The 23,041-nt window shown below is 53.0% G+C and overlaps 7 protein-coding genes across 7 annotated transcripts; 4 read left to right on the top strand and 3 right to left on the bottom strand.

The window, feature by feature from the left end:
• Positions 1–5,735: 5,735 nt before the first annotated feature.
• Positions 5,736–7,422, bottom strand: J4E83_003962 (uncharacterized protein; the record flags this gene model as incomplete). The annotated part of the gene is made up of 2 exons (XM_049330894.1): positions 5,736–7,268; positions 7,417–7,422. 2 exons carry the CDS (start codon positions 7,420–7,422, stop codon positions 5,736–5,738), a joined length of 1,539 nt encoding a protein of 512 aa, XP_049190311.1.
• Positions 7,423–7,958: 536 nt separating this feature from the next.
• J4E83_003961 (uncharacterized protein) lies at positions 7,959–10,050 on the top strand (the record flags this gene model as incomplete). Its single annotated transcript, XM_049330893.1, has 2 exons — positions 7,959–8,623; positions 8,673–10,050. The coding sequence occupies 2 exons, from the start codon at positions 7,959–7,961 to the stop codon at positions 10,048–10,050; spliced, it is 2,043 nt and encodes a 680-aa protein (XP_049190310.1).
• A 524-nt stretch (positions 10,051–10,574) lies between these two features.
• On the bottom strand, positions 10,575–11,163 carry J4E83_003960 (uncharacterized protein; the record flags this gene model as incomplete). The annotated part of the gene is made up of 2 exons (XM_049330892.1): positions 10,575–11,005; positions 11,109–11,163. The coding sequence occupies 2 exons, from the start codon at positions 11,161–11,163 to the stop codon at positions 10,575–10,577; spliced, it is 486 nt and encodes a 161-aa protein (XP_049190309.1).
• Positions 11,164–13,137: 1,974 nt separating this feature from the next.
• On the top strand, positions 13,138–14,127 carry J4E83_003959 (uncharacterized protein; the record flags this gene model as incomplete). The annotated part of the gene is made up of 2 exons (XM_049330891.1): positions 13,138–13,145; positions 13,248–14,127. 2 exons carry the CDS (start codon positions 13,138–13,140, stop codon positions 14,125–14,127), a joined length of 888 nt encoding a protein of 295 aa, XP_049190308.1.
• A 425-nt stretch (positions 14,128–14,552) lies between these two features.
• Positions 14,553–15,598, top strand: J4E83_003958 (uncharacterized protein; the record flags this gene model as incomplete). The annotated part of the gene is made up of 3 exons (XM_049330890.1): positions 14,553–14,592; positions 14,671–14,886; positions 14,937–15,598. The coding sequence occupies 3 exons, from the start codon at positions 14,553–14,555 to the stop codon at positions 15,596–15,598; spliced, it is 918 nt and encodes a 305-aa protein (XP_049190307.1).
• A 1,623-nt stretch (positions 15,599–17,221) lies between these two features.
• J4E83_003957 (uncharacterized protein) lies at positions 17,222–20,620 on the top strand (the record flags this gene model as incomplete). Its single annotated transcript, XM_049330889.1, has 1 exon — positions 17,222–20,620. The coding sequence occupies one exon, from the start codon at positions 17,222–17,224 to the stop codon at positions 20,618–20,620; it is 3,399 nt and encodes a 1,132-aa protein (XP_049190306.1).
• Positions 20,621–21,044: 424 nt separating this feature from the next.
• On the bottom strand, positions 21,045–22,784 carry SDH1_1 (succinate dehydrogenase flavoprotein subunit; the record flags this gene model as incomplete). The annotated part of the gene is made up of 4 exons (XM_049330888.1): positions 21,045–21,602; positions 21,656–22,138; positions 22,192–22,730; positions 22,778–22,784. 4 exons carry the CDS (start codon positions 22,782–22,784, stop codon positions 21,045–21,047), a joined length of 1,587 nt encoding a protein of 528 aa, XP_049190305.1.
• Between the last annotated feature and the right edge of the window lie 257 nt (positions 22,785–23,041).

The raw sequence follows: 23,041 nt of genomic DNA, 5'->3' as shown, positions 1-23,041 counted from the left end.
AAGCACGCAATCGAGAGTCAGTGCGGCCTTTCACCATCTGACGATAGCGGAGATAGTGATATAAACCGCGACGAGAATATCATCAAGACGTCTTTTCTAGGAGCCTACTTGTATACGCGTAGTACCCGACTCATGACCTCTGGCAGACACTGCAGACTACAGGATTTGTTCAGACGCTGTCAAAACAACCTTCACGACCCTTGCCTCACACACACCAGTATCCGCAAGTAGAAAGTCGAGACCTTCGACAGTAATTGAATAGACCTTCTCACAATCGAAAAGCTTGCGAAGCCAACGCAGCAGATGTCGTCTTCTATCCTTGCGCAAATGTTCAAGACGACTGCCCAGTGTATCGATTCTGATCAACGAATTACGAGACGATTATCTGTATCTGCCCGCGCATTCTTTCCACCCTAGGAGAGCATGAGGTTATGAGAGTACCGTTCGTGAGAAGAATAGACGGACCAGTCGGCATCCCAGTAGCAAGTGACACGGGTATATATAGGATTTCGCTAGGGCTCAGTCGACGTAGAAGAGATCCGAGCGGTGCAGATGTGTTCCAGTGATGCCTGTGGCGCCGGGGATTGTCGAGCGCATAATCTGGTCGCTGATGACTCTTGACGCAACGCCGACACGAACAACTAGTCGAAAGACTTCCCCGACGATACATTTAATACTATCATGCTTAACAGGTCGTACAAAGTTACCCAGGTCACGATACCTTCACAACTGTCAGTGGACGCTCCGTTTGAGTGTCTTGAGAAGACAGTCAAGACTGCATTCGAGCATGGGGACCTAACAAAGAGAGCAATCCTATTCATACAAATAGCCCTGTAGAGGCAGTATGGCAAAGCTGCTGGAGTTCATGTCAGGTTACAACGGCATAACTAGGCTCACATCGCGACCAGATGTAGACAGAGCCAACGAATGACGTCATCGAAGCCAGCCCTGGAGTGCAAAGTCGCGCGCAACGCAGATACATGCAGAAACTTCCTACATATATTGAACATCAGCTCCGTGTCGAATACACGGTAAAGGGTACTGTACATACGACGAAACGCAATCTTGATGGGGTACCAGGCGACCGGTTCGCTGCCCAGGTGATGTACATGCCTAGGTAGCGGCGCGAGCCGGAAATCATCCAAGATTAACAACAACACTACTGCTTCGGGGTATCAACAGAATGCGATGCATGTGAAATCTTGGGATGACGAATCGGTGACGGTGTACTTGGGCATGATTCAGAAGTTGGTTGATGCTCCATGGCTGTTTCAGCTGGCGTGATGTCATTGAAGTTGGAAATAGCGTTCCTTTTATTTGTCCTTCCCTTCGCGCTCAACATCCACGCAAACCTCCATCCCGCAATAGTAAAAACATGTCAGAAGTCAGGAGACATCCCGAGCGACTCACTAATGGAGACGGTGGAGTGGTGAGCTCAATCCGTGACGTGCCTGTTACCGAACAACGAAGACCGTACATGAGCACAAAAGGCTCAAAGCTTCAACACACCGGTATGTCTCCGCTTACGGAAAGTTCAACAGCCAAGTTGCTAACACGAGTAGGTACCGCCCGTGCAAATCTTGCCCCATCAGCAGAGTCGCCTCAAGGTACCAAAGGTTGGGCGGAGCAGCATTCTCACCAGACTGTTCTACAACAACATTGTGACTTCTTCGATCGCGATCACGATGGAATCCTCTGGCCACAGGACACATTCATTGGCTTCTATCGGCTCGGATTCGGTATCATTTTATCCATGGTCTCGGTGTTCGTGATCCATGCGAACTTCTCATACCCTACGTGCGAGGGCTGGCTGCCTGACCCGTTCTTTCGTAAGAAATCCAAGCCACGAACTGCAAGTGAGACAGATCCTGACTTGTTGCGCTACCCTTTCAGGTCTTTTCCTCAAGAATGTGCATAGGGATAAGCATGGTAGTGACACCGGAACGTACGATCACGAAGGCCGCTTTTTGCCGCAAAAGTTCGAAGACATATTTGCGAAGTATGCGGAAGGAAGAGACTATCTGACGATCTGGGACGTGAGCAACGTACTGAAGGGTCAGCGGTGCATTGCTGATCCGATTGGTTGGGGCGGTGCCTTCTTCGAATGTAAGCTGCGTTACTAGGGTTGCTGAGAATGTGTTATTGACAAACCTAGGGGTTGCCACGTATATTATGCTCTGGCCCGAGGACGGCCGAATGATGAAAGAAGACATACGGGGCATATACGATGGTAGTATATTCTACACTCTTGCTGCGAGACGAGAGAAAGGCTCGTGAACGAAGGGCGCTTGATGCGAGATGCTTTAGGCATATATTGTTGTCATAAAAGTCGCGCGTTGGGTATTTCCGGAACTTCCAAGCCAATCGAGCGAAGTTGGTGGACGGGCTGATGGGCTTTTATCAAGAATCGATTTTGATAGGAATAGGGGACAGAAGTATGCTCTACATGGATTCGCGCCGACATGATGAGTTCGTGACTTGGGGTATATGAGACAAGGAAACGCAAAGTATCTCGTACAACGAAAACAAACGCGCTGGCAACAGATGAAGACAACCCCTCTAACAAAACCACGAAGCCCGCCTCCGATGACGAGACGCCGCAACACCCGGTTATCTTGCTTATAAGCTTCTCTTAGGAGGACTTCAGAACGACGATAGTGCCCGCTGGTGCCGACTGTAGATTCAGCCTTTCGCATGATACGTGAGCCTTCACATAGTGCGTGTACGTCGCATCAGTGCGCGTTGTTGCTCGGTGTAACACGACTGGACGCGTTGCGGTTGCGGAATTTCGTCGCCGGTCAAGCTGCGGGTCCAGGGTTCATCTAGGTAGGCAGGGGCAGCAAGGTTTCCATGCCTTTGGACAAGGGGCAATGCGATATCTGCAATATCTAATCAGTATCTATAGGTCGATCCCGACGTTTGTATGCGGACGTACCTCTCGAAACGGGACGAGAGCGGGGGGAGTGATGAGAGCGTCGAGATGTGCACCGCCGCCACGTGATTATCAAGCTAGGCCATGACAGCACTAGGGTGAGCGCTGTGCCAGAAACAGCTACGCAGACGCCGATAAGCGTTAGAAGTGCTTCGGTAGATAGACCGTGTGATTGGACAAAGGTCCCCGCGGTAGAGTCTAGGTCTGCGGCGTATGGTATAACAGCTGCGTGGGAGACGGAAATAATGTGCGCGCTCAATAGCAACAAAATGAAGAGTGAAATCATTCTTGGAACATTAATGCTGGAGGGATTAAGTTATTAAAAAAGTTTGGCAGGTATGAATTCGCGTTTGTGCTTCGAGTACTTTGAGTTATGGAAAAAGGAGCTTCGTCCGCACTGTATATACCCATCTGGGCCATTCCAACTTTACCGTCTGCTGGCCTCGTAGCTGGGTCACGTTGAGACAGATATTGGGGCGGTGAGTCGGGTTAGGTGGAGCCAGATCACTACGGTTGACGAATAGGTGCTGCGGTGCTGCGCCCTGCCTGTCTAAGCTTGGCGGGCCGAATGGGGTATAGTAGCACACAAAAGCACTTGTGCCACATTATACTTGGTCGGTCTACCAGATGTGATATCAGGCTGCCCAGATGTCTCCAGTGCTGAGTCTCGCTTAGGAGATCAACGCGCTCCGAAACGGCGAATACGATTTGGCTGAACACAAAACTTTTGCGTGTAAAAGGAAGAGAACCCAAGAATCTAGCTGACTGTCGATCTACACACATTAGATAGCATGCTATTTGGGTTCTCTAAGTGAAAACCACTGATTGTGCCGTGTATTGATCAAATGATCATCGATGTCCACCAGAGCTCTTTGAGCGTGCGCTGGGAACTAAGAGCTTGGGACCCATTCGCAAGGCGTCTGATTCTGGCAATGGATCAAGAATGTTTCTGTCCACGGGTGTCAGCAAGTTACAATATCCGCCGCTTGGATGCCGCGCCGTGTGACAAAGTACCTAGGTAGCTACGACCAAGTGTTGACAGGATCTTGTTTGGTCATATGTATCAACGCAATGTTTTGATAGAATCTACAAAAGATTGGATTGCAACTGCATGAATAAGCGCCAGAGAAGAATGCCAAAGGGCATCCATAATTTGCACCGACGAAATGCTCAAGAGTCGCGAGAAGCGACTCTACAACATGCTCGCTTCGCTGTCTGCAACGCCTTCTGAACAACAAGTGCCCACCTGGGCACCATTTGCATGTGCCAACGAGTGACTTCTGTATCGAATTCAGACTGCATGTATATGTATTCGCTACATCCATGTTCTCAGCACGTGAGAGTGCGTCGCATCAGCTCGCGCTGTTGTTCGCAGTAATCGGATCGCACTCGTTGTGGTCGAGTTATCCCAGCCCCACCTGCGTCGGCGGCTGTCGAGGATTCAGTCGAGACTTGTGGCATCGCATGTTGCCCTGAACCGTTGACGAGCGGGACTCGCAAGTGTGCTAGGCTTCGTCAACATCGTGTCGCGTCTTGTGTGATCGTGCGAAGAACATACCAGTGGAGCTGGGACGAGGGCGAGAATGGCGGCGGGAATCTAGCCTTGCCCTCAAGCTAGGCCAGATGAAGGGAAGCGCTATACCCAATATGGCTACGGCTATCGCGATTACACCGACGATCGCCTCCACAGATAGACTTTGTGGTTTGATAGGCGAATTTGTGAGATGCTCTCGTTCGAGCAATACGGGTGTTGGTCGAGCGTATGCGTTCATAAAGAGGTATGCGAAAGCAATAGGTAAGAGCTGGAAGAGAGGCATCATGCCCAGAAGTGGCCCACGGGTAAACTGACAACGCTCCTATGCGATGTAATCGAAAGTGAATGGATGGATATGCTCCAAAGAGATCGGAGAAGTCACTTTGAAGGATTATTACAATGATGTGTTTATGGCAGGTACAGATGTGCCCAAGGCGGGACAAACTGGTGGGGATGAATGTGATCTTTGCTTAGAGCATGGAATGTGGTGAACGGTGGTTTTCTCCGTCAAAGCCTGCGAGGACTGTGGTTGTTTCTCATATATACAGCTTGGACTAGGCTAGTAGCGAGATCGAGCCTTGACGCAAGACGGTGAAGGCGCTGCGCCTGCACAACAGTGAGTCCATTGGCCAGGACAATGGTGGCGTCGCTCCGTGCTAAAGCCATATCCGCTGTCATTGGCTGGAACGACGTATCGACTGGAGTCGATCGACCACTTAGAGCGTGAATCATCTAAAGTACCTCGCAATTAGCTACTTAGGTCATCGTCGGCACATTTAGTCTATCCGAACTTTACCATCTTACTACTGTCCTCCCTTGTTCATCCTCATACACAAATAATACCAACTCCTGATCGCACATGGCACTTCACTTGGCACGTGCTCGCTGTCGAAGGGCCCGGTCATCATCGAAAAGGATGGCTGAATTGGGTTTGGAGTGACTCGATAGGCATCATGTTTCTTGGTACTGAATGAATAACACTACATTCAGTTCGTCTCTTCGTCAACCCACTCATCCTCCAGTCCAGTGACATCATCATCGCTGGGCTCCTCATCGAACATCAACAGCAAGCGCAACAACTCGTCTTGCGGTCTTTCAATATGCTGTGACAAATTTGCGAGTATTGGGTCTTCGACTTCGGTGGTCGCGTTATCGTCATTGTCAAGGCTAGGCGCGAGGCTGATGATGCGAATTGCTTTTGTCGGAAAGATGCGTCCATTGCCTCCCTCTTCCCGTCGTTGACCGAGTGTCTGTTGTCTGTTAGCTATCTTATACTCGCATGTTCGTTGGCAGAAAACCTACAGCGTAAGTTGTCATGATAGCGTCGTCGAACAACGCCATAAAGCTGACGGGAACTGCGAGCTGCGGCGCCGAACTGGTGAGGAAGGAGTACGAGGGTCCTACCTCTTCAGCCTCGTCTCCAACACTGATACGGTCGTCCTTACTGAGCGCAACGACATACACTCTGTTCTGGATCTCGAACATGATCCGGTGGTTTCGCGCGGATAACCACCCACCGAGATCAAAAGTCGAACCATCAGACTCGCACTCCAGAATTTGACTAACACTGGCTAAGTTCTTCGACCCGTCTTCTAATGCCTTGCGGAGATCGGAGCAGACAAAGACACGACCCAGACGTGAGAAGCCTACAAAGAGATTGCTGCTGCGGTCCAGCATACCGGCACCCCACTCGTCTTCCTCGTTGGGGTCGCGAGATGCGTTTGGAAGAGGGCCCTTGCCAAGATGTATAGGCGTCAGGCGGCTTTTGCGGGGTGCGGACGGAGGGAAGATGCGTCGTGATGGGCGGCCATAACGCAAAGCAGCCAGTGCTGCGTTCGAAGAAGGAGGGTCGGTAGGTGGTAATGGCTCGACATGGTACTTCTCCGTACATTGCGATGGCTGTAGGATACCCAAGGCCTGCCCAGACTTCTTGTCATAGACATGGTAACCACGCGTTCCCATTGAATACACAACCACATCTTCGTTCTGATCCAGGTGACCAACTGCATCTTGCTCAATTTCCAGATGCGTAGTCAGTTTTGGTGGGTTCTGCTTCATGTCGTATACAAAGCCCTGGCCCTCTACTGAGACTACGACAAGTGTCCAATACGAGAGCTGGAATCCTCTTGTCTGACAATCGTGATCTAGGACAGCAACGCGTTGGAACTCTCCTCTTGTTGTGCCCTCTTGATCTGTCCGCCAAATTTCAACTGCATCTCCTTCGCGATCAAAGGCAGCCATTCCATCTTGATACTCTAGATGCGCATACGGCCTGACGGCATGGTCTTCAGTTGTGTCTAGGGCTGAAGGTAACTGCCATAGAATGCGACCCGTGTCCATGTCCGATACGTACAAACCGCCTGCATGAGATGTCGAGATGAAGATGCGGCGCTTGAAGTCAGCCTTGAACCGCCATACCGCATGATTGCCAACCTGCAAGATAGACTCGCGAGTGGTCGGTTGCGGTGAATTCCAGTTACGCTCAAGCAGGGTTTGGTGTTTACATATGTCTTTCCATGATGTGATGCCATCAAAGAGCTTGGAGAAGCTCGTGTAGTCGTTGACAAACGAGAAGTCGCGCGCGCCGCCGGCCGGCTGTGAGGTCTTGTGCGGTTGCGATGTCTTGGTCGGCGACGAGTAGATGGCCTCTTGATGCGTTCCGTCGATGAACTGGTGCCAGGCGGGCGACACGGCCGTAAGCGATCCTAGGGCTGACACGGGCGTGAAGTCGAGGATGCGGAGCACGATCTCCGGAGGTAGAACCGTAAGCGGGTCCGGGATGGTGACGTTCATAGTCAATTCCTGTCACAGTGGTTGTGATGTTTGCGCGTTATGCTGGATCTCAGACGCGCTGTCACTCGTGTTCGCACAACAATATTGTTGATGGGTCAAAAGAAACAGCTTTCCGATGAAGTCATTGTGGAGAAGTCACGTTCGGACCCCAAGGAACATCCATCACTCATGCACGGAAGTAGCACCGACACCACAACGTTCGCGATAGTCGCCATCGACTGCATACTGGGGCGCCAAATCGGCGACTTGTACCTGATCGCAGAACTATGATCGGCATTGATAATGGCATCGTGGGGCGCTCTTGTGGTCGCATTATCCCCGGAGGCGTACCTAGATGGTAGCAATCAGCGCGTCTCAGGCGATGCAAAGCCGTGCCCACCTCAACACACACCGGAGAGATTGATAACAAATGCCAGCCTGATGACTATGAACACCGTCCGATATGCGATAAGCAAAAGGTCGGCATTTTGCATCCGGTTAGGCATCGATTGTGGAGATGCGGGCTGAGCCCGCATTCGCCAAGTCACTAGTAGCTTCGGTAACAGCGTGGTACTCATACCATGAACCAACGAGGCATCTCTGTATGCCTCGTTATCTGGGGTATCGTACCGGCCTAAACTATGCTTCCGCCGGAATGTATATAAAAGCAACAACGACGGCCGCAGATTCTGCAGGTGTGCTCTCCACCGACGGCTCATCATGGCGGGCCGTTTCCTCCTCTCCGGACTGCTGACCGCGGCTCTTGCGTCAATCTCCGCTTCGGCCGCTCCTGTTGTCAAGAGGAACCCTTACAGCTTCGTTCTGAAGAACCCTTACGGTGATGCTGTCTTTGAGCTTGGGAATGTTTCTTACCTGGCCAATACCAAACATCCCAAGGCGAGTGCTGGCTGCACAACCCCGGCCGGCTCTGCTACATCAATCCCCATCACCGTCATCAAGACAAACGAGACGACTATCACGAAAGATGTCCTAGAAAGCGTTGTATCGTCATATCTCGCTGGCGACGATGTCTTCAGCCATGATTTCCTGGACGGACTGTACCTCTCCTCAGGCGTCAAGTCGACACTGGATGTCTCCGCTGTCGACTATCTTGCTTCTCTGAACACGAGCATGCTTTTCATGGACGCCTCGGTGACTGCAGAGGCCTCAATGAGCCAGATGGTGCTTGAATCGGCTATCGACCTTCCAGCTGGGCCATACCTCGCATCAGTCGAAGATGGCTCCGTAAGCTTTGCGACTGTATATCGGCTCTACCCGGATACCTACCGCACATTCTTGTTCGGGGCCTACGATGCGAATGATGGACAGGAAAATCACAACCCGCTCGGTGTATTCCTGCCCAAGTTCTGGGACCCCATGATTCCGTAAGCAGCCAGCCACCAGCGCGAGGTCTCAAGCTAACGAAGATCGCAGTGTTCCTTCACGCATATATTACTGGGGAGACGACAGGCCCTTGGCTGGAGAGCGCGTCGCGATCAAAGATTTGTACGATGTCAAGGGCTTGCAAACTTCCGGTGGCAGTCAGGCATGGGCTCGCATCACGCCCGTTTCGAACGGCACAGCGCCTTCAGTGCAACAGATCCTCGATCTCGGAGGTGTTGTCATTGGAAAGCAGAAGCTCGCTCAATTCGCTTCCGGTGCCAATCCTTGGGAATGGCAAGACGAGCACTACCCATTCAATCCGAGAGGCGATGGATGGCTCACGTGCTCAGCGTCTTCTTCCGGTGGTGGCTGCTCCGTCGCTGCGTACGATTGGCTTGACTATGCCATTGGAAGCGACACTGGCTCCTCGATGAGACGACCGGCTGCAGTAGCTGGTGTATATGGACAACGTCCCAGTCAGGGCTTAATATCACTCGAGCGTGTCATCCCGTTGGGTGCTGCAACCGATACCGCAGGAGTCTTCTCTCGCGACCCCTACAAATGGATCAAATTCAGCAAGTCTTGGTACACACCCAGCCTCTACCAGAACTCGTCGATCACTGGTCTATCACCGCTTTCCGTCCCAGACACAAACGCATTCCCCAAGACCATTCTCTACCCCACAGACTACCTCCCGCTCAACAACTCGGCTGCCGAACCCATCTTACAAGACTTCATTGCGAATGTCTCCAGGATCTTCAACATGACCGTCAAGGAGTTCAACTTCACCGCGACAGTCCAGAATTTCTCTGACCCCATTGCGAGCAACTTCACCAGGATGGGGCAAGCGACCAGCGCAATAAACGGATGGTCATCATGGCAAGTCGTCGGGAAACCCCTGATAACCGCTTGGGCCGCACTCTTCGACGGCCGCTTCCCGCCAATCGATCCCGCAAGACGCCTCGGCTGGTTCGCATTCGACGAATCGGAAACCAACCAAACCACCTACGACGCAGCACTCGTAACCAAGAACACAGCCGTAGAGTGGTACGAGAAGGAACTCCAATACAGCACTCCCGAATCATGTTCGGAATCTGTGATGCTCTACGACATCGGCACCGGCGGCTTGCCTTCCTACCGTGAAAGAGAGCTCAACGACTCGCCTGATGCTTCTTACCTAGCTGTCACACCACCGACGGCAAAGATCACTGGTGCGGGCATATGTCCGATATTCGGGTGTGCGGATTTCACGATTCCGATTGGTCAAGTGCCGTATCGGAGTGAGGTTACGTTCCATGAGGAGATGGTGCCTGTAACCATCAATATGGTGGTGAAGAGGGGATGCGACTTTGTGCTTTACAATATGATAGAGAAGTTGGCGGATGAGGGTGTGCTGAAGACGGTCAAGACGGGGAGAGCAGCCTACTGATAATAGAGCTGACTTCGTGGAGTGAGTATGCGATATGACTTGATGAATGTAATGCAATCTGGAATGACAGTTTGTTTTGGCCCCAAAGATTGTCGCTTGACATAAGTGTAAGCATCCGACTGTCGAGTCGCTTGTAGAGTTGCTTAGACAGAATGTGGCCGGTATTAGTTGTCAAGAGACACCATATTGCTTTTGAATCGACGACTGTGAACACCACCGCACTGATGGAGAGGAGATTGCCTGGTAAGGCTGCATTGCATTGTTGCGAACCAACTGGTTCAGAGCTCTGGTATCTAGAGCTGTAATGCATCATTCTAGCTTTAGAAAAGCGACCACAACGCCAAATGTAGAGTAGACAATACAATGCCCAATGTCTATAGTTCCCCCGACGCTTTTGAGATGCCGTATTGATGCAGTATTAGAAGAAGAATAAGATGCAAAGACCTGCGAGGTCCCAGGTCATGTCTGGGATTCCTCTGGGTGCTCGTGTGCGACTTTGCGCACCTGCAAGCACCCGCACCCATCTATGAGCGGTGCATGGTACACCGGTCCAGCGCGTCGAGCAGCTCGGGTCGTTCAGCCAAGGCCTGTCGCGCTTGGGTATAGCTGAACCAATTCCGATTCCGCTTGTGCTGCTCAGGCCACTGAGCTTCTTGCTTCTCGACAGTCGCTTCGAAGAAATGGTACGAGGCCTTTGGGGCCTGGGAGGTGAGCTGGTCGGGTCTGCGCTTCTCAGGGATGAGGCCGAGGTCGTAGTTGATCTTGCATATTATGCCGGCTTCTTCCCAGGCTTCGCGTTTGGCGGCATCTTGGGCAGTCGCTTCGTCCGTCTCCCAGCCGCCCTTGGGGAGCACCCATCCGTTCCGCTTGGTGGACTGGATGAGGAGCACGTAGTACTTGTCGGCAGAAAGCGGGACAACGCCGGCGACTAGGCGCTCGCCTTGGGATCCATAGCCTGCCGCCAATCAGCCGAAAGTCAAAAGCGGTGAGTAGGGAGAGATTCGCGGAACAGGTTCAGGTTTTTGGGGTTCGTTGTGGGGTCTCGTGGGCAGACTTACGTTGGTTCACGCGACCGGTGCGCGACTGCATCGACAGCTGCTGGGTAGCGGCCATGTCGGCGCTGAGGTGTCTGTACGAGAGACGGGGCAGTATCAAGTGGCACCGCGTGTATGCGACTCGCTCGACGCGACGGCCACAGAAGTCAAGGAGGGGCTTGGTCGGAAGAGCAGAGGCGAGCCAGGCGGTGAATTGAAATGAAGCCGAGCCGACAGCGAGTGTGCGTGTGGCTTCACGGGGCAGTGGTGGGGAGCAAGTGTAAAGGGGGCGGATGTGGTAGGCAAAAGGGCTGAGCAAGGCTCAGTCCCGCGGATGACGGGGCTGAGGATGTTGAAGGAGCCTGCGAGCAGCAAAGAAGTTCGGCATGGTGGATGGATGTTTTAGTAGGTGGTTCGGGTCAGGGACTTTTTACGTGGAAACTAAGGGCTCGCGGAAGCGTCACGCCTGTCGCCAAGCCCCGCCTGCAAGAGGAGCTTTGTCCGGGGTGCCTGCCACCCTCTGCACCGCTGCGCATATCTGCACAAAAACTGCAATCAAGCCCCCGGCGCCCTGCCAGACAAGGCAGAGATCGAGCCGGCGCGCGCCAGACACTGGCCGTCTGCGCACCCAGGGCGCTGCAGCGAGAGCCGGCGGGGCACGCGAGACCAGCGCGCCGCCTGCAGCCTCTCTGCCTGCCTGCCTGGCCGCTGGATGACGTACAGGCATTTAAGGGACGAATTGCCCACTAGAAAACGCGCAATTGCCCCCGTGTAGACGCTGGCCAGAGTTCGTGGTGCGCGCCCTGCACGCTGTGATACAACACCTCCGCCGTGCTATTGAGTGAGTGTCCTGACCCCGCGACCGACCGCGCTTCTCCGCCAGAGCATCGTCGCAGCCCCCCTGACCGCCTCGACCGACACCATCAGTCCGACGAGCCCTGATCTCCAGCAGGCGGGCGACGACAAGGAGCTATTATTCATTCCCCTTCCGGCTGTCCTCGCTCGCCGCCGCGACGACGCTCGATTCCGCCTCGGACCACTACCCCCACCAGCTCCCACGCTTATGCTGCCCTCATGCAGTCCAGTGTGACGCCCTTCGGTATCGTCTGCTCCAACCATTTCCCTGGGTTCCGGCTCGTGCCTGTCTGGCTGGCCACCAACCCGTCTTCGCTGCTCCCAGCACTGCGGACAGGCATCTCCGGACCCTGCCATGGACGACTTGCTAACGGTCGTTTCTAGGCTACAGTAGTGAGTCGTGCGGGTACTGCAAAGACGCATCGAATGGCAGTAGAACCGCCAATTCTCGTACGTGGATTTTCATAGTCATGCCTACTCCGTCATGGATGGATCGCCATGCCTGCAGACCGCTGTCAGAGCGGTCAAGCCTTCTCACACGAACAATGGGCGTCAATGTTGCAGCCGGCGCTTTTCCCGCCTGCATTTGATGTTCCGTTAAGGTTACCTGCCCTCACGTGCTGCCCCCGCGTCGCGTGCAATTCTGCCCGATCCCACCCATGCCTCGAGCGATGCGTCGCCGCCAAGCATCGTCTACGCGTCGGCAGACGTCGCAGAGTGTAGATCCTGCGTCGCGAGATGAATTGCATCACAGCGCATAGTCAATGCTGCCATTGCGATGGCCGCCCTGTCGTATGGGCGTGAAGCGGGGGAAATCGGAACGAGGCTGAGCGCCGAGAGCACTGGCTGACCTTGCCCGATTAGGAGCAAGCTACTACTTCTCATCGAAAAGCTTGACCGTTGAGGTCTACCAGATCCTCGTGGACCGCGGCTGGAGAAGGTAACGACCCACTCATGCGCGGCGCATGTTTGCAAGCACCTTGCATTGCAGCACTATGCCCATAACAGCAGCTGATACCGGCTTCTAGATCTGGTACCATCTTCTACAAGCCCGACGTGCTGCGACACTGCTGTCCGCACTACACAATTCGGTAAGCAGCATTGCAGAGACATCCGCCTAGAGGCTTACCCGAGGTTAGTCTACCCGTCGCTTCCTTCAAGCCCTCGAAGGATCAGAGAAAGGCAGTCAACCATTGGAATGACTACGTGCTAGGCGAGGCTTATGTGAAAGAGGCTTCTAGGCTTTACCCAATATCGAAAGAGTATGTAACAACGCCGTGCATCTCCTACTAGACTGACAGCTCCCAGGGAGAAAGCTCGCATCAAGAACACGTTTGACCTCAGCCGTGAGATTCATAAGACGGAACTCCAGAATGTCAAGCGCCCGCCTGAACCCGCACATCGCTTCGAGGTGACACTCGAACCGGCAGCCTTCACGCCCGAGAAGTATGAGTTGTTCAAGGACTATCAGCAAAACGTACACAAAGAGAAACCTCATGAGATTTCTCAGTCTGGGTTCAAGCGTTTCTTATGTGACTCGCCGCTGAAGCAGACGTCTAGAACGGTCGAGGGGAAAGAGCAGCTCCTAGGATCATATCACCAATGCTACCGGCTCGATGGACGACTCATTGCGATGGGCATCCTCGATCTGCTACCTCATTGCGTTAGCGGTGTCTATATGCTCTATCATTCCGATTTCGAGCAATGGCAGTTTGGAAAATTGAGTGCGCTACGAGAAGCAGCATTGGCGCTCGAGGGTGGTTACCAGTACTACTATATGGGATATTACATCCACTCCTGCGTCAAGATGAAGTACAAGGGTGACTACAAAACTCAGCATGTTTTAGATCCCGAGACGTACGAGTGGCATCCGCTGGATGGTGAGTTACGCGCTCTGCTAGACAAGAAGTCTTATGTCTCCATGTCTCGAGAGCGTCGTAGGAAAGAGCAAAAGAGTGATGAAGAGACGAGTGCCGCAGCAGAGCAGGATGACTACTCCGACTATCCTCTACCAACAGCTGCCGAAGGTGGCAAGGCCATTTCCGACGGCATGTCATTGTTCGATTTAAAGGTACCAGGGCTCATGACAGCTGAAGATATCGAGCAGCAACTTGACCTGGCTACTATGCCCATTCGGGTTCGTGGGCAAATGGCGGAAGCTCAGGTACGCGAGCAGTTCATACGATGACCGCCAATCGGTACTAATAATTTATAGGATCTTGTCTCTTGGGAGGGCAGTGATTTGAAGAATCCTCGTTCAATCAAGGGCATCATTGGCGAGATGGTCGCATGCATGGGCCCTGAAGTCGCATGGCAGGTAGTGGTACAGCTTGGATGAAAGAATGAGGTTAAGAGAACCACGTCGAAATGCTACTCTACTATGCACGAGATCAGACACTCTATAGTCTGCCTCTGATGCACGTCAATACAAGTCAGCTAGATGCGCAAGTTGATGCAGGTGCTCACATACTCCGTGTCTGGTCGCTTCCCCTAATGACGAAGTAGCTGGCCCCTTTGAGCCTAGCTTGTACGTACGCCGAGGCTGCCGGTCGGAATATCGTCCACCTTACCAAAAGTTCACGCACAACACGGCGATTGACGTAGCACGCAGCCATGTCCGCGTCGCCCCTTACACTCGTCGTGCGCCCCCGTGGTATGTTCTCTCTGTCCATTGAGAAGGCTCTAGCCTGGCTGAGCGCGTTCTGATTGCTGTTGGCTAACCCCTCTATAGGTCGCCCGATCAAGAACCTCCCGGAGACCATCACCGTCCCGTCCGATGCCACTGCCTCTCAGATCTTTGAAGAAATTGCAAAGGCCTCCAGGTTCTCAATTCACCGGTTGAGGGTTACCAAGGGCAGCGATGGCTCGCCGATCAACAATGTGCGCGATGTCACGGTTCACGACACAGGCCTGAGGAACAAGAGTGCTGTGGATGTCAAGGATCTTGGTAAACTACATATCGTCTGATGACGAATGAGATGGCTGACAGCGTGCAAGGTCCCCAGATCTCCTGGCGAACCGTGTTCATCGTCGAATACCTCGGACCCCTCCTCATCCACCCGCTCATCTACTTCGGCCGCTCCCTCATCTATGGCACCTCGGCCCCTCCCTCGCAGCTCCAGAAGCTTACCTTCCTCATGTGCGTCACCCATTTCGCAAAGCGCGAGTTCGAGACCCTCTTCGTCCACCGCTTCTCGTCGGCCACGATGCCCATCATGAACATCTTCAAGAACAGCGGCTACTACTGGATCCTCTCGGGCTTCAACTTGGCATACTGGAGCTATGGTCCCAACAGCCCGGCTGCTAAGCCTTCGAATCCGCTCCTGACATATCTCGGCGTTGCCCTATTCGCAATCGGCGAGGTCTGCAACTACAGCACACATCTGACGCTTAAGAACTTGCGCCGTCCAGGCAGCACTGAGCGCGGCATCCCTAGGGGACTCGGCTTTGATCTAGTCACATGCCCCAACTACATGTTCGAGGCAATGGCTTGGATCGGCGTGGCCCTCGTCAACTGGAGCTTGAGCACCGTCATTTTCATCATCGTGGCTGTCGGACAGATGGGTGTTTGGGCCTGGAAGAAAGAGAAGAGGTATCGCAAGGAGTTTGGCGACAAATATAAGCGCAAGAGGTACGCCATTTTGCCCGGCATCTGGTAGAATGACGCATCGGGCGATGGGTACCGGTTCATTGAGGAGGCTGCACTTGACAGGTGCGTGGTGCTAGGGGGGCAGGCTTTGCGCACATGGGGAATGCGAGAAGAGAACCAATTGAAGACAAGGAACAATATATGAGTAACAACAGAAGCCGCTAAGGCTGCGGCGAGGCGGACTTGTAGAACTACAAGACGTAGGCCGTCACACACACTCAAAACGGTGACACCGCAGGTACCCGTAGCTAGTGCGCCGATGCCTCTGGCCAGCTGAATCACACTAAAGACGTCCGTCACTTGTTTGCTGAAGGACCTTTGGTGACAGATCTCGATGTAGCTGCGTGATGAGTTTACGTCTGTCCTTGACTCATTTGTGCACCTCAATATATTGACAAGGCTTGTGACATTGAGTATGTGCTCGATTCTGATTTCCGGGTACAACCATCATCCACACCACAACCCAATGTTTTGCTTTTTTGTCGTGATGGCTTGTTGGATCTGCCCGACCGGCGGCCACTCCCATATCGCCCCGATGAACGCCGAACTAACCCTGCATAAGCGCGGGAAGAGTATGCCACCCACCTGTCATCTCCCCACCCACGTATTTCCCAAAAGCACGCTCACCGACACTCATAAGCAAGTGAGGCTCGACCGACCTGCAAATCACGCTCAACATCTCGCTGCCTGCAAGAAACTGCCTGCAAAAAGGCAGATCGAGGCTGAGATGATGCGGGCCCTCATTTCTGCCTACCAGCGGTCAGCCAAACAACCCAGCCGGCAAGCCCGTTCGTGATCAGCCCTAGCCTTAGCCGCAGCACTACCTCGACCTGCCGAACTGGCTAATCAACAACTCTCCATTGGCCATTTACCGTGTTTGGGCACGCCGGGCCGCGGCTTACGATGCCCAGGTGGGAGAAGAGGACCTTTCTTCAGCTGTGACGGGCTGGGCTGGGTGGCGCTTTTTGATTTGACGATCCCCGGTGAGAACTAGAGGGACTGCTAGCTTCAGCCGCAGTTACGCATCTGGTCGTGTGAGGACGCGTGTATAAGAGGACTGAGGCAGGAGCCATTGTGGGACGAACAATAGCCTCACTCCCATTGTCCTCTTGTGCTGAACCATTTCGATCGTTCTGTTAGCGTTTGATCTGGTGTTGCGCACATATACCCCTCGGTTGCTTTTTCTTTGGCTGGCTGCGCGTTCTTCGGCTTGAACTACTTGCATCTGCAAGGCTGGTCGTCACGTTCTTGCCTGTCACATCTCGTTCTTGCTACTTCGAGTAACGGGCGAGATTGTTGGACATCGTGACGTCGATTGCAGAGGCGGTAAGAGTACACAAGCGACCTCACGAGATACTCTGTGTTGCGTACCTAACAAAGGAACTACTCGCTGAACGGTGTTCGACTGAATGTAAGCCCGACGGTATCTCTTATTTGCCCCTTCTAATGTCACTCCTATCTCCTTCTGTAACTCCTGTTTTTCCTGTTGGATGCACCTACCATTTCCAAATCTTCGAGCAAGATGCGGCTTCCAGATTGCCCGCCAAGAAAACTGTCCCTTCTCAACCCAGTCGCAAGATCAGATCTAGCCGAGAGAATGACACTAACACGACCTTCCAGCGCACCCAAAGATATGGCTGCAATAACAGCAGATGCGAAAGCGGCGTGGGACGCCCACGTCGATACCCGCACAGGCGCGGAGCCACCAAAACCGGCTGACCCATCTGAGATCAGCACACTCAGAAACAAGATCGGCAATTCTTTCAAAGCAGCAGCAGCTTTACTAGGCGCTGCAGCAGCCCCGGTTCCCGACCAGACAGGCGATGGCTCCAAGATTGCCCCAGAAGAGAAGGCTAGCTTGTACAAGAAGATTGAGGGCAGTCTTCGAGATATGTCTCACCTTGGTGTCGACAACATCCAAAGTCTATTGGAAATCCAGAAGGAGAAAATGCTTGGTGGCTATACTGATGACAAGACTTACCTGATGGAGGGTCTTATCCGGACCGCCGCCAAGCTGCCCGACGGATCCAAAACTAGGGAAGCAGTTACAGGCAATTTCCTAGAGCAGCTGTGGAACGACTTGCAACACCCACCGCAGTCTTACCTCGGAGAGAAGTTCCAGTATCGATCCGCAGATGGCTCCAACAACAGTCTTGTCAACCCCCAAGTGGGCGCAGCAGGGACACCGTATGCTAGAACAGTCAAACCATCTCAGATGCAGACCCCTGCGCGCCCAGATCCGGGTGTCGTATTCGACAGCATCATGACCAGGAAGCATGCCGAACTGCATCCTAACAGGATCTCGAGCATGCTGTTCTATCTGGCATCTATCATCATCCACGACTGCTTCCGGACGAGCCACGAGGACTTCGCCGTTTCCATGACATCTTCGTACCTTGATCTATCGCCCTTGTATGGAAGTAACCAGGCCGAGCAAGACATGATGAGGACCGGACGCGATGGAAGGATCAAGCCTGACTGCTTCTCGGAAGCGCGACTGTTGTTCTTCCCCCCTGGTGTAGGCGCCATGCTGATCATGTTCAACCGTTTTCACAACTACACTGTCGAGAACCTGGCCGCGATCAATGAACAAGGGCGCTTCAAGAAGCCTGCAAATGAAGCGCCCCAACCTACTGGCGATGCTGAGGCCGACAAGAAGGCAAAGGACAAGTACGATGCAGCATGGAAGAAGTACGACAATGATCTCTTCCAGACTGGTCGTCTCATCACTTGCGGCCTTTACGTCAACATCATTCTGATCGACTACGTCCGCACCATTCTGGATCTCAACCGCACAGATAGTAACTGGCAGCTGAATCCCCGCGCTGAGGTAGCGAACCTACCCATGGGCGTTGGCAACCAGGTCTCAGCTGAGTTCAACCTCGTTTACCGATGGCACTCTACAGTATCCGATCGCGACGAGAAATGGACGCAGGAGATGTGGGACGGGATGTTTGGCGAAGGTCGTGATCCCAAGTCTATCAGCAAAGGCGAGTTCCTTGGTACCCTGAACAAAGTCTACAGCAAGACCGATCCGGATCCATCGAAACGCAAGTTCGCTAATCTGGAGCGAAGCGAGTCCGGCACGCTACCTGACCAAGGCCTTGTTGACATCTTGACATCAAGCATTGAAGACTGTGCCAACTCTTTCGGGCCAAACAGAGTTCCCGCTGTTTTCCGTGCTATCGAGGTTCTTGGTATCGAGCAAGCGCGTAGCTGGAACTTGGGCTCGCTCAACGAGTTCAGGAAATACTTCAAGCTCGAGCCGCACAATACTTTTGAAGACATTACATCCGACAAGTACGTGCAAGAACAACTCAAGCACCTCTACGACCATCCTGACAAGGTTGAAATCTACCCTGGCATCGTTGTCGAGGATGCGAAGCAACCCATGGCTCCAGGTTCCGGTCTCTGCCCAGGGTACACCGTCTCTCGTGCTGTTCTCTCAGACGCGGTAGCATTGGTGCGCGGCGACCGATTCTACACTCACGACTACAACCCGCGCACATTGACTAATTGGGGCTACCAGCTTGCTGATAGCGATCTTGGTGTTGACAATGGATGCGTCTTCTACAAGCTCTTCCTGCGCGCTTTCCCACAGCACTTCAAGTACAACAGCGTGTACGCACATTACCCTCTAACGGTCCCCTCCGCGATGAAGGTGGCTCTCACCGATTTGAAGAAGGACAACTTGTACGACTTCAGCAAACCAGTGGCAACAGCACACCCACACTTCGTCAAGGAGTATAAACTCGCCACTGATATCATGAAAGACCAAGCTACCTTCAAAGTCGTTTGGGGCAGAGCCATGGAATACATCATGGGTCCCGCATCCGCCGACTTCATGCTTGCTGGCGACGGACCCAAGAATGCCGCGTCAAGGGAAATGGTCAGCAAGGCCCTTTACGTCTCGTCGTGGGACATGGAAGTACGTGACTACTATACGCTCAAGACCAGGCAGCTGTTGAAAGAGAAGAGCGTAAAGATTGCCGATTTCAACCAAGTTGACATCATACGCTCCATCGGCAATCTTGCCCACGTTCACTTCTGCTCTGAGCTGTTCATGTTGCCGCTCAAGACGGCCGCACAACCCCACGGTATTTTTACAGAGGCTGAACTTTACCTCATCATGTCGTCGGTGTTTGCGCTCATCTTCTTCGATGCGGATCCTGCTTCGTCTTTCCCCTTGCACGTCAAAGCAAGGAAGGCAACACAACTGCTTGGAAACATCGTTGAGAAGAACGTGCAGGCCATTGCAAACTCTGGAATCTTGTCCAGTATCATGGCGACGATCTGGCCTCAGGAAACTACCATGAAGTTCTATGGCGTGCATATGATCAAACGACTGCTAGAGAGCGGCATGTCGCCAGAAACCCTGACTTGGGGTCATATCCTCGGTACAGCAGGAGGTATGGTGTCTAACCAAGGCCAACTCTTTGCTCAAACGATCGAATACTACATCCTTGGCAACGGCAAGAAACACTGGCCCGAGATCCAGAAGCTTGCTGAAGACGACAGCGAAGAAGCGTTCGAAAAGCTGATGCACTACACCATGGAAGGAGGCCGTCTGAACGGCGAAACCGGTGTCATCCGCGCCGTCGCCAAACCTACCTGCATCACTGAAAACGGAAAGACCACGGATCTGAAACCAGGCGATGCTGTCTTTGTGAACCTCCGCGTGGCATCGCACGACCCAGACGTCTTCCCCAACCCAGATGAAGTCGACATTACACGCTCCCTGGATTCCTACATCCACCTCGGATACGGTCCACACCAGTGTCTCGGACTACCGATGACGCGCATGGCGCTGACGACTATGCTCAGGGAAGTCGCTCGACTCAAGAACCTTCGCCCAGCGCTTGGTCCGCAGGGCAAGATCCACAAGGTGGAGAAGAAGATGGGTCCGGGCGAGGAGAAGTACTCGTACCATGCTTACTTGACGGAGAATCAGGATATGTACTTTCCGTTCCCTTGTGGTAAGTCGTCCGGCCCTCTTGATTTGTTAATCAAACTGTTGCAAAACGTATGCTAACTTGATGTGCAGCTCTGAAGGTTTGCTGGGATGATTAGGTAGATATAATGCTTGCATCTGGAGCTTGATGGATGGACAACAGTGTATGATGAGATGAAGGGTTATGCGAAGGGTTTCGGTATAGTTTACAAAATGCCTACGTTATCTTCGACGGCGAGCGGCGTTAATAGCTGGAATGACATGTGTTTCCTACTCATCATTGCATGGACCGATATCTCTTCGTATTGCGCAACCTATGAAACAAGGGAGACGATAAGTACAAATCGAACCCATCTTGACGTTGCAGTAGTAATTCAGAATAGATGAATATGCTAATAAGGTGAGTTAATAGGTCCATGTCAACGTTTGAGTTGTACATGATCGCCAGGAAGGCGGCCAAAGGTGAAGCGGAGGCTTCAAACTGACCTAAATATTTTTTCAGGCCTCAATACGAGCGCTTCATAGGCGGCACACTCGCCGCTTCCTTCTCATCTAACGTCGCCATCTGTACCGCCCTTGTACCAAACGTGACTTCCTGACCAACATTGCCCTGCCACGTCAGACTATGCTTCATCCATTCTTCATCATCTCTTTCCTTGAAGTCATCTCTCGCATGCGCGCCTCTACTCTCTGTCCTTGTCAACGCCGCCTTACTCGTCTGCGAGGCGTTCGTAAGAAGGTTGCGCAATTCGAGTGTCTCGATAAGATCGGAGTTCCATATCATGGACCGATCGGTGACGCGCAAGTCTGTCGTGTATTTGTTCTCGATATCGCCGAGTCTTGTGTTGCCTTTGGATAGCGAGTCATGGGTACGAAAGACCGCGGTAGTGGATTGCATGGTGCCTTGCATGTCGTTTCGTAGAGCGGCGGTCGGTGTGCTTCCGTTGGCATCTAAGAATGTGTTTATCTCGCCGATGGAGTCAAGGCCGATGTTTTCGGGAGCTGGAGTATGAGGCGCAGATGGGGAGTGATTCGCAGAGATGTGCAGTGCTGTTGCGCGGCCCTGAACATGGTCAGCATGTACAGCAAGATTACTAGAGGGATTCAAGTACTCACAAACACTACAATGTCGAGCAATGAATTTGCGCCCAATCGATTCGCACCATGAACACTGACGCATGCAGCCTCGCCTGCTGCGTAGAGGCCATCTACAACAGCTTCTTTTCCACTCTTCGCGTCTACATCCAGCACCTGTCCATGATAATTTGTAGGTATGCCACCCATGCAGTAATGTACTGTCGGCAACACCGGTATTGGTTCTCTCGTGATATCGATGCCAGCGAAGATTCCTGCTGTTTCAGCGATTCCAGGCAGGCGTTCCATGATAACGTCCTTTGGTAGATGCGAGAGTTGGAGATGTATATGGTCCTTGTTCGGTCCACAGCCGCGGCCTTCGAGGATCTCGAGATTCATAGAGCGAGAGACAACGTCGCGCGATGCCAGGTCTTTCGCAGTAGGGGCATAGCGCTCCATGAACCGCTCGCCTTCGCTGTTGAGAAGATAGCCGCCTTCGCCGCGAGCGCCTTCGGTGATCAAGACCTAGTGTACTCGTCAGTCGAGAGGCTTTGTAGTAGTTGCTTCCGTGGACATACGCCTGCGCCATAGATGCCAGAAGGGTGGAACTGCACAAATTCCATGTCCTGGAGCGGCAGTCCTGCTCTTGAGACCATTGCGCTCCCATCGCCAGTACTTGTATGCGCACTCGTTGCACTGAAGTATGCTCTTCCGTATCCGCCAGTAGCCAGCACTGTGTTCCGGGCAAAGATTCTGTGAGTTGTGCCATCTTCCATATTCAGCGCTGTTATGCCCACGCACTTGCCCTCGCTCATCATCAAGTCGAGCGCAAACCACTCGATGAAGAACTGCACTCCTTCCTTGAGACTCTGTCCGTATAGCGTATGAAGCATTGCATGCCCGGTACGATCTGCTGCACATGCCGTTCTGTAGGCCTGCCCGCCTTTCCCGTATTTGAGCGATTGCCCGCCCAATGCTCGTTGGTAGATGGTGCCTTCGTTCGTCCGGCTGAATGGCATGCCGTAGTTCTCGAGTTCGACGACTGCTGGGACGGCCTCGCGCGTCATGTAGTGTATCGCGTCTTGGTCGCCGAGCCAATCTGACCCCTTGATGGTATCTACTCGCATGTTAGCACAAGCTATCATGGATAGCCCACTTGCTTACCATACATGTGCCAACGCCAGTCGTCCTCAGTCATGTTCCCGAGGGCGGCGTTGATTCCACCTTGCGCAGCGACGGTGTGTGAACGGGTAGGGAAGAGCTTCGATACGCATGCGGTCTTGAGTCCGGCTTCCGTGAGTCCTACGGCAGCTCGAAGGCCAGCGCCCCCGGCTCCCACCACGATTGCACTGGACTGAAGTTAGCTACGTGCCTCCCCATAGATTGAATGTCGATTACTCATAGTGGTGATCAATGACTGTGAGACCT

This window comes from Alternaria metachromatica, assembly GCF_023757995.1.
Source record: "Alternaria metachromatica strain BMP 0045 chromosome Unknown scaffold_6, whole genome shotgun sequence".
Classification (NCBI taxonomy): domain Eukaryota; kingdom Fungi; phylum Ascomycota; class Dothideomycetes; order Pleosporales; family Pleosporaceae; genus Alternaria; species Alternaria metachromatica.
This window is presented reverse-complemented; position numbering and strand designations above follow the sequence as displayed.